Raw genomic sequence first — 8,526 nt, 5'->3', positions numbered from 1 at the left:
GTAGTGTGAGGGGTGGCGGAGGGACAAGGCCTGAGTGGGGGTGTCCCCTCCTCATCCACACTGTCCTCAGGTCTCTGTCCTGATGAATCCATTCATTCCCCAGGGTGCTTGTCCTGTGCCCAGCCGTGCACAGGGTCACTGCGAAGAGCTGGCCCTGGCCCTGTCCTCAGAGTCCAGGTGAGACACAGACGTCTCCAGACAGGGTCAGCCCAGAGCGGTCTGCTGGGATCGGGGAGCCCAGGGCGTGTTCCCAGCCTGCTTTGCCACAAGGGATGCTCAGCTGATCCACTTGTGGCCAGCAAAACACAAAGGGAAGTCTGCTGGGAAGTGTCCCCCACTGCCACCGTGTGACAGCCCGGGACAGAATGGGGTGGAGAGTCAGGGGGACTTCCGAGGGGCCGTGGGAGGGAAGGGCTGCAGTACTCCCGCAGCCCCGGGGCAGCCGTGTGAGGGGCAGGTTGCAGGGACAGGGGCTGGGAGACGAGATTCTCGGGGTGCAGAGTAAATGGGGCTTTGTGGTGGAGGGGCCTGTGAGGTTGGAGACCACGTGGTCCCCTGTCCGTCCCGGGCTCACCTTCTCGCTCTCCGTGCAGATCTGGATGGCGTTGGGGATCAGCTTGGCTGTCTTCTCCAGTAGAGACGGGGGTCTCGCTCTTGCTCAGGCTGGTCTCGAACTCCTGAGCTCAAACAATCAGCCCGCCTCGGCCTTCCAGAGAGCTAGGATTACAGGCGTGAGCCACTGCACCTGGCCCCCCTGGAGTTTTTGTCCCGTGAGCTCCTAAGCCCCCTCTCACTTAAGCCGGGGTGAGGTCTACCACGTTGTGTAACTGAGGCGAGTGAATCGGGCCCACCTGCCTCACCTTCCTCCCCGGTAGACGAAGAGGAGTTACTCGTGTCCGTCAACAGCTCCTCACTGGGCAGGAGGTCCAAGGGGCCCAGGGAGGCGGGCCCATTGGGCGGCGTGGGCTCTGTGCTGGGGGGTTCGGCCACTGGCGTCACCGTCTGGCTGGAGGAGGCATCGGGCTGGCTGTCCATCTGCTCCTCCTTGTCCTCCTCTGCCTGCAGAGAGGGCTCTGTCAGCCTCGCCCCACCTGCACCCCAGCCTGGGGGGCCACAGGGATTCCAGAGCCTGTCCAGAGCTCAGACAGGAAACCAATGCTGGGGAGGTAGCGTGGACCCAGGCTCACAGCCTGGAGCCACCCAGACAAGCCGTGTCCCGGATGCCTGGGCCGTAAGCTTTCTTAAATGTCCTGCCCATCTGCCTCTCCCGCCTCATCCATCCACCCCGCCCCCTTCCATTTCTCACCCTTCTACTTGTTTGTCCCCTTTTTCCTGTCTCTCCTTCCCATCTGTGCCTATTTTCCTTGCGTATCTTCCCATCTCCGTCCCGCCCTGTCCCTCTGTCCATCCCCCCAATCTGTCAGGCTGTCCCTCTCCCCCACTCCACCCCAGCCTTCCTCTGTCTCTTCCCACCGGCACCCCGCTCTCTCCCCCTGCCCCCTGCTCACCCCGTGGTCGGCGTCGCTGCTGCCTCGGGAAAGGTTGGGGGTGATGCGGCCACGGCGAGAACCCACGGGGCTTGGCTCCTGGCTGTGGTCAGCTGCCCCCGAGGGGGTGATGTCGCTCAGCGCAATCACATCGCCCACCTCCTTGGGGGGCCTGCGGGGAAACAGAGGAAGTGGGACTGCTGCAGCCTGCAGACCCCCCACGCCCTCCTGGATCGCTCGGACGTCTACACCCACCCAGCACTCCAGGGACTCCAGGCGCTCTGCACGCGGCCCCGTCTGTTCCTCCCCCACCCTCCCCCGACCTGGGAACCACCCCCAACCTCGGACTCACCCCAGACCGTTCAGCTGCAAGGGGCAGACATAGTCCTCGTCCTCGCTGGTGAGGCCCAGCTCCGAGCCGTAGCACTGGTGCACCAGGTGCCAGAGCTCACGGGGACTCAGCGTCTGGGCAGGCGGGACCTGGGGCTGGCCTCCACCTCCCCACAGCGGAGCCCGCTGCCCGGTTCCCCACCAGCCCCAGCCTCGGCAGTTCCCCTGGCTTCCACACGGGGGCAGCCACGATCTCCCGCGCAAGGCCGCGGCCCCAAGGCGCTAGGGACCCGGGCGAGGGCCCTGTGCCCAGGACTTTATACCTCACACCTCCCCAGTCCCCGCGAGAGTCTGGCCAGTTGATGCCGATTTCCCATTCCTGTGCTGTCCTGCCCTTCCCCACCCCATGACGTTCCCAAGTGTCCTTGGGAGCTGTGGGCTTGCAGCCCCCATGGCCAGAGTGGCTGGATGAGGGTGACGACGAAATCGTGGTAACAGCAGCAGCAGCAGCAATCGACTGAGTCGTTACTGGGTGCCAGGCATCCTTCTAACCCTTTGCATGGGAGAGCTCACCGAGTCTCCAAAACAGTTCTGGACACTGGGTGCTAATATCATTTTGAGACAATGTTGCTGAGAGACACAGTCCCGTGCCCGAGGCCATCCAGCTAGGAGGTGGCAGGGCTGAGGTGTGATCCCAGGGGAGCTGGGCTGGAACCTTGGAGCCAACCACTGGGCTTTTCTGCCTCCTAAGAGCTGACATGACTGGGTTCTTATTCTGGGCCCAGCGCTGGGTGCTATCAAGTAGGGACGGTCCCCACTTGACAGATGGGGTTCATGACTCGCCCCAGGTCACTCATGATGGCGCTAAAACTACAGGGCCCGAGTGTTGAGCCCTCCTAGGAGCCTTTGACCCCACACTGTCCCTCTCTTGGGCTTCTGAATGGAACCCTCCGGCACTCTTGCCATGGCTGGAGCTGCCCCGAGGGGACGAGAGCCTCCTGGAGGCCAGGACTGACTGCGGCTGGGCTGGACGAGCGGGTCTGGGCTCTGTGCGGTGCTCGGGGCGGCAGCAGCAGACACCGTGCCAGCAGAGCCCGATTTTGTTCAGGGTAAAGATCTTCCCCAGCCCCAGGGACAAGTGAGGACTGGTTTACACCTATTCTCTGTTCCGCTGCCCGAGCCGCAGCTTCAGGGTCAGACCGGTGGATGTCCCAGTGGGGCCCATGGAGATGCCGTGGAGCAGGGCCTGTGGCTCCCTGAGTTCCGGAATCCTGGCTCTGGGGCCCCCCAGTGCACCCCAAGCCCCCACCCAGCCCCCACGGAGCCCCCACCCAGGCCCACCTTTTCAAGCAGCGCGTTCTGCCAGAGGCGGAAGATGAGGAGGAAGCAGCGGTCGCGGGCCCCGAAGGAAGTGAAGAAATGCTGTAGGGGAGGGGAGTAGTGTGAGGGGTGGCGGAGGGACAAGGCCTGAGTGGGGGTGTCCCCTCCTCATCCACACTGTCCTCAGGTCTCTGTCCTGATGAATCCATTCATTCCCCAGGGTGCTTGTCCTGTGCCCAGCCGTGCACAGGGTCACTGCGAAGAGCTGGCCCTGGCCCTGTCCTCAGAGTCCAGGTGAGACACAGACGTCTCCAGACAGGGTCAGCCCAGAGCGGTCTGCTGGGATCGGGGAGCCCAGGGCGTGTTCCCAGCCTGCTTTGCCACAAGGGATGCTCAGCTGATCCACTTGTGGCCAGCAAAACACAAAGGGAAGTCTGCTGGGAAGTGTCCCCCACTGCCACCGTGTGACAGCCCGGGACAGAATGGGGTGGAGAGTCAGGGGGACTTCCGAGGGGCCGTGGGAGGGAAGGGCTGCAGTACTCCCGCAGCCCCGGGGCAGCCGTGTGAGGGGCAGGTTGCAGGGACAGGGGCTGGGAGACGAGATTCTCGGGGTGCAGAGTAAATGGGGCTTTGTGGTGGAGGGGCCTGTGAGGTTGGAGACCACGTGGTCCCCTGTCCGTCCCGGGCTCACCTTCTCGCTCTCCGTGCAGATCTGGATGGCGTTGGGGATCAGCTTGGCTGTCTTCTCCTTCTTCAGACACGTCACTTCCTTCAGCTGGATGGAAATCTGGGAACGAAAGGAGGGTCAGAAGGGGCCGGGCCCTGCCCGCCCGGCCCGCCGCACCCGCCGCCGGCTCACCGTTGTCTCCCAGCGGAAGATGTTGCTGTAGAAGCAGATCCAGTTCTCAGAGAGATAGAGGCGGCCCTGCAGGAGGATCTCGCGCTGCAGGGCACAGGAGTAATCTGAGAGTGGCCGGGGGAGAGACGGCAGACACCTGAGTCACAGGGCTGTGCGGCAGCCGCGGGCCGGCGGGGAGTCAGGGGGCAGAGCTGGGAACTCAGGCCAGGGGCCAGGACTCACCCACGATGAGGCGTTCGGCTTCGGGGAGTTTGCTGAACAGTTTCCGGAAGTCCTCATTACGCTGTTTGTAAGTGGGGCTCAGCATCTGGAGGGATGTGGGAGGTGGGGACCTGGACGAGGACAGCTCTGCCCTGCGAAACTCTTGAAGCTCCCTCAGTATCTAGCCTGCTTTTGGTTTCCACTGCCCCTAACACGACAGTAACCACAGTGACAGCTGCTGTTTACTGATTTCTTGTATAAGCCAAACCCTGCGCCAAGGACCCGCCAGCATTGCTGGCTTATTGAGTGTTCCCTTCAGCCTTGTCAGGTGGAGCTATTTCTTGAAGAGAGCTAGAAAGGCTCAGAGAGGTTAAGTGACTCACCCAAGGTCACACAGCACAGAAACAGCGGCATAGGCTGTGACCCCCAAGTCAGCTAATCTCAGCACCCACTCCTGGACTGTCACAGCCTGGGGCTCCCGGCCTGCACCTGGCCCCTCCCTCCCTTCCACCCCTCTAGCAAGCCCCCTTGCCCCAGACACTTACGCTGTACCAGCTCTGCATCTTCTGCAAGAGAAAAGAGGAGTCGAGATGAGCCCCTGGACACTGCCCCCCCACTGCCCTCCCACCCCTCTCCACACTCCCCCGGGGCTGGCACCAACCTTGCTGTTGCGGATGAAATTGCGGCTGCCCAGGCTCTGGGTGCTGGGGGTTCCGGGCACCCCACCCTTCTCCGAGGAGCTATCTGACCCCTTCTCCACCATGGTGCCTGGTTCCGGCTCAGGGGGAGGCCGGCTTGGGGGCAAGAGCTGCAGCCGCTTACGGAGAGATGGGGAGCTGCTGGGCGTGCTCCGGCCAGAGTGGGGGGTGGTGCTGGGGGCGGGAAGAGGAAGAGGGGCGTTTAGGGGGAGAAAAGGCTGGGGTGTGTGGACGGGCCTATTTTTGGAGACCCGCCCACCAGCTCATTGATCCCCACCCACCCGCCTGTGCATCCATCCCCCATCCACGGATCCACCCGCCATCCCGCCAACCTACTCCACTTCCCATTCGTGTGACTCAGAGCAGGTTTCCCGATGTTTGTGCCTCGGTTACTTAGCCGTAATCCAGGAATGACTAATGCACATTCTCATCTGGCTGCTTTGAGACTTTAGTTAACACACGTGAAGTATTTCTAGCAGAGCCTGGCACACAGCAAGCTTTCAATAACACCTGCTATTTTTTGTTAATTTATTACTTTATTCATACAACAAATATTTATTGAAGTGACTTTCTATTCAATGGCTTGAGCTAAAAACCCAAACATCTTGATTTCTTTTTTTATTCCTCACCTCCCATTTCTAATCTGTCAGCAAGTCCCTGCAGCTCCACGTCCAAAACCTTTTTCCATTATTTCTGTTCTACCCACTTCTCCCTGCACCGGCCTCCTTCCTCTCCCATCTGGACACCCCCGCGGCCTCCTCCCTGGTCCCCTGCTCAGTCCCTGCTCCGAAGGTCTGGTCCCCACCTGCAGCCAGAGGGAGCCTGGGAACACCTGGGTCAGGTCAGGGCCCTCCTGGCTCAGAGCCCTGCCCTGGCTGCATCTGGCTCCAGGTAACAGCAAAGTCCTCACTTTGGGGCCCACGACCATAGCAATCTGGCCCTGTCACCTCCCTGTCCTCCTGCCACTCTGGCCACCCCAGCCTCCTTCTGTCCCTGAAGTGCTCCGACTTCATTCTGGTTCCTCCCCCTGGACAGTCCTTCCCCAGCCCCGGCATCCTCAGCTCCGTCCCTTCAGCTCAAGCGCCCCCGATCCTGGCCACCCAGCCAGGGTAGGCCCCTCCCTCGCCACAGCCACGAGATCTTCGCTCACCCTGCTCATTGACTTAGTTTGCTTATTGTCTGCCCAGACTGAACTCGGGGAGGTCTTGGTTGCCACTGTGTCCCCGCACCCCAAACTGTACGTGGCACATAGCGAATGCCCAATAAACATCGGTGACGACGCGAAGAATCCGTGCGCCGGCTGGAGCTGGCACGAGCAGGGACCATCGGTCGGGGTGGCTGCTGCCCTTGGCGAATTAACCTCCCAGTTGGGAGGCAGACACTGAGCAAACAGCCTCGGCCTCGGCTGTACAAATACCAACTGTCACAAGGGCTGTAGGGTGAGTATCGGAAACTTTGAAGGGACGTTCATTGTTGACTTCTTATCAGGAACTATGTCAAGCTCTCGTGTGACTGATTTTACTACTCCTCAAACAGCCTGTGCATCCGGTTCTATGACTGACCCTGCTTACAGAGGAGGAAACAGGCTCCAGGCAGCAAACCACGTGCTGGCGGACATGTGTCTGGTTTATTCAGGGCAGGCTCCAACCTGGGAGCCGTCGACTGTTCCAGGGTGGAGGTGGGATTCCCTCCACCACCGGGAGAAACTCACTCTTGTCTCTCTGGCCTCCACGCCTAGTCCCCTCTGTCTAGACCACCGTTTCTCTTCTTCGCGCAGCAAATCCTTCGAGGCTCTTGCTCAGATACGTCTTCCCCTCTGCGGGTCCCCACAACCCGCCGGGGAGCTCCCGCCCCAGCCCTGACTACTCTGGGCTGTCACTGTCCGATGGCAGGTCCATCCCCTCACAGGTCCGTAAGCTCCCTGAAGGCAAGCTTTGGGGTTGTCTTGGTCACTTCTCTGTCCCCAGGACAGAGCACAGGGAAGGCATTCATGCAATACTTATAAAATGAATTTGTGGAGTAAAACAAATGAATAAGTAAATTAAATACATGTTGGCTGGGGACACTGCCATTCCCCCTGGGCCATCCCACCTCCTCGTCCCTGGTCTCCTGCTCTGTCCCTGCCCCCCTAGTTTGCTCCCCACCCACAGCCAGAGGGAGCCTGGGAACCAGTGAGTCCAGTCAGGGCCCTCCTGGCCGCACCTCCCTCTAGTAAAAGCACAGGCTGGTCCCCCTCGACCCTCATCAGCCCCCACTGCCTCTCCTCTGGCTCTCACCTTGGCTGTTCCCTCTGCCCAAAACGCTCTTCCTCCTAGATGTCCAAGGGGCTCCCTCGCCTCCCCGAGGTCTCTGCTCAATGGACATGTTTCAAAGCCACCCTCCCCACCTCCTTAGTGAACATCACCCCACTGCTCTCTTGATCTCTCTTCTGTATCTCCCCGCAGTTCTTACCCTTCTCCCCCACAGGACGTGAGTGTCCTGAACGCCTAGAACGGGCCGGGCACATGGCAGGTGCTCCACGAGCCCTGGCTGCTGTGGGCTGAGCGCACGATCCCTCGGCCCTCCTGTCCGGCCCCCATGGAACCGGGATTCCACCAGGTGTGCGACTTTCGGGACTTGCAGGTCTCCAGGGCAGCAGCCTGGAGCAGGGGCCCCACAGTCCAAGGGGCTTCTGGTCAAGTGTTGCCACTTCCTCCTTGTGCGACCTTGAGCCAGGGTCTGACCTTCTTGTGCCTCCGTTCCCTCTCGTGTGTAACGGGAATAATAACCGTGCCCACCCTCAGGGCTGCTGGGAGGAGACAGTGAGGCAGGACACACAAAGCCGAGCACGCAGATGGCACTCTGGCTGGCCCACGTCCTCTTCCCGCCCGCAGGGACCGGCAGACCGAAGCAGAGTGTACGGCCCTGCAGCGCCCCAGCGCGCCGCAGTCCCAGCGGCTCTGCTGGCCCTGACACGTCCCTCACGAGCACCTGAGCCTCCACGGACTGAGCCCAAACTCCGGTCATTCACTCTAAATACCCTGCACCTGGCACTGGGGACACCGAAGTGAGCAAAACAGACACGGTGCCCTGCCTGCAGGGACCTGCCGCTCTAGCTGGGAACACAGACAGCCAGAAGGAAAACGTGTGGACGAGGGTGGTGGGCGACCTCGGCCGCTGCCAGTGCTGTGAACTTGCTCGGCGTACGGTCCCCACGCCTGTAGCACCCGCAGCACTCGGAAGTCGTCTGAAATGCGATTCCAGGACCCACTCCCGACCTCCTGAACCAGAACTGGGGTGGGGCCCAGGAGATTCTGATGCACGCTCAAGCTCGAGGACCACAGAGATAAAGGGAGGGACAGCTGGAGCAGAGATGGCTTCTTTAGTGAGAGTCAGCGGACAGTCCTAGGTGCGGGAACATCAAGTGCTGGGAAGCGACTGAGCTTGGCAGGCCTGTGGAGGAGTGGGGTGGCCAGTGGGGCTGGGGGGGCCCGTGCCGCAGCCTGGGGGCAGTGGTCAGGACTTTGGGCTTCGCCCCAGGGGTGCAGGTGAGCAGCGAAGGAGTCTGAAGTAGGGACCACACCCCCACCCCCCACTATCTTCTCACACCTGTAGCCTGAAACACAGACCTGCAATACGCTCCTGCAGCCGC

At 61.4% G+C, this 8,526-nt stretch overlaps 1 protein-coding gene across 2 annotated transcripts in view; it reads right to left on the bottom strand.

Moving 5' to 3' along the window:
* GRAMD1A (GRAM domain containing 1A) overlaps positions 1-8,526 on the bottom strand; it is a 21,564-nt gene that overhangs the window by 6,852 nt on the left and 6,186 nt on the right. Inside the window, exons 2-10 of one of the 2 annotated variants that reach the window (XM_012651578.1) lie at positions 4,859-5,069; positions 4,743-4,763; positions 4,219-4,303; positions 3,997-4,100; positions 3,829-3,924; positions 3,159-3,239; positions 1,840-1,952; positions 1,509-1,659; positions 852-1,059 (exon numbers count right to left, since the gene is read on the bottom strand). In XM_012651578.1, the coding sequence (XP_012507032.1) occupies positions 852-1,059; positions 1,509-1,659; positions 1,840-1,952; positions 3,159-3,239; positions 3,829-3,924; positions 3,997-4,100; positions 4,219-4,303; positions 4,743-4,763; positions 4,859-5,069 (1,070 nt within the window). The remainder of the gene's footprint in view (positions 1-851; positions 1,060-1,508; positions 1,660-1,839; positions 1,953-3,158; positions 3,240-3,828; positions 3,925-3,996; positions 4,101-4,218; positions 4,304-4,742; positions 4,764-4,858; positions 5,070-8,526) is intronic. The other variant, XM_012651579.1, reaches the window with a different exon arrangement.

This window comes from Propithecus coquereli, unplaced genomic scaffold (assembly GCF_000956105.1).
Source record: "Propithecus coquereli isolate 6110/MARCELLA unplaced genomic scaffold, Pcoq_1.0 Scaffold358, whole genome shotgun sequence".
NCBI lineage: Eukaryota > Metazoa > Chordata > Mammalia > Primates > Indriidae > Propithecus > Propithecus coquereli.
This window is presented reverse-complemented; position numbering and strand designations above follow the sequence as displayed.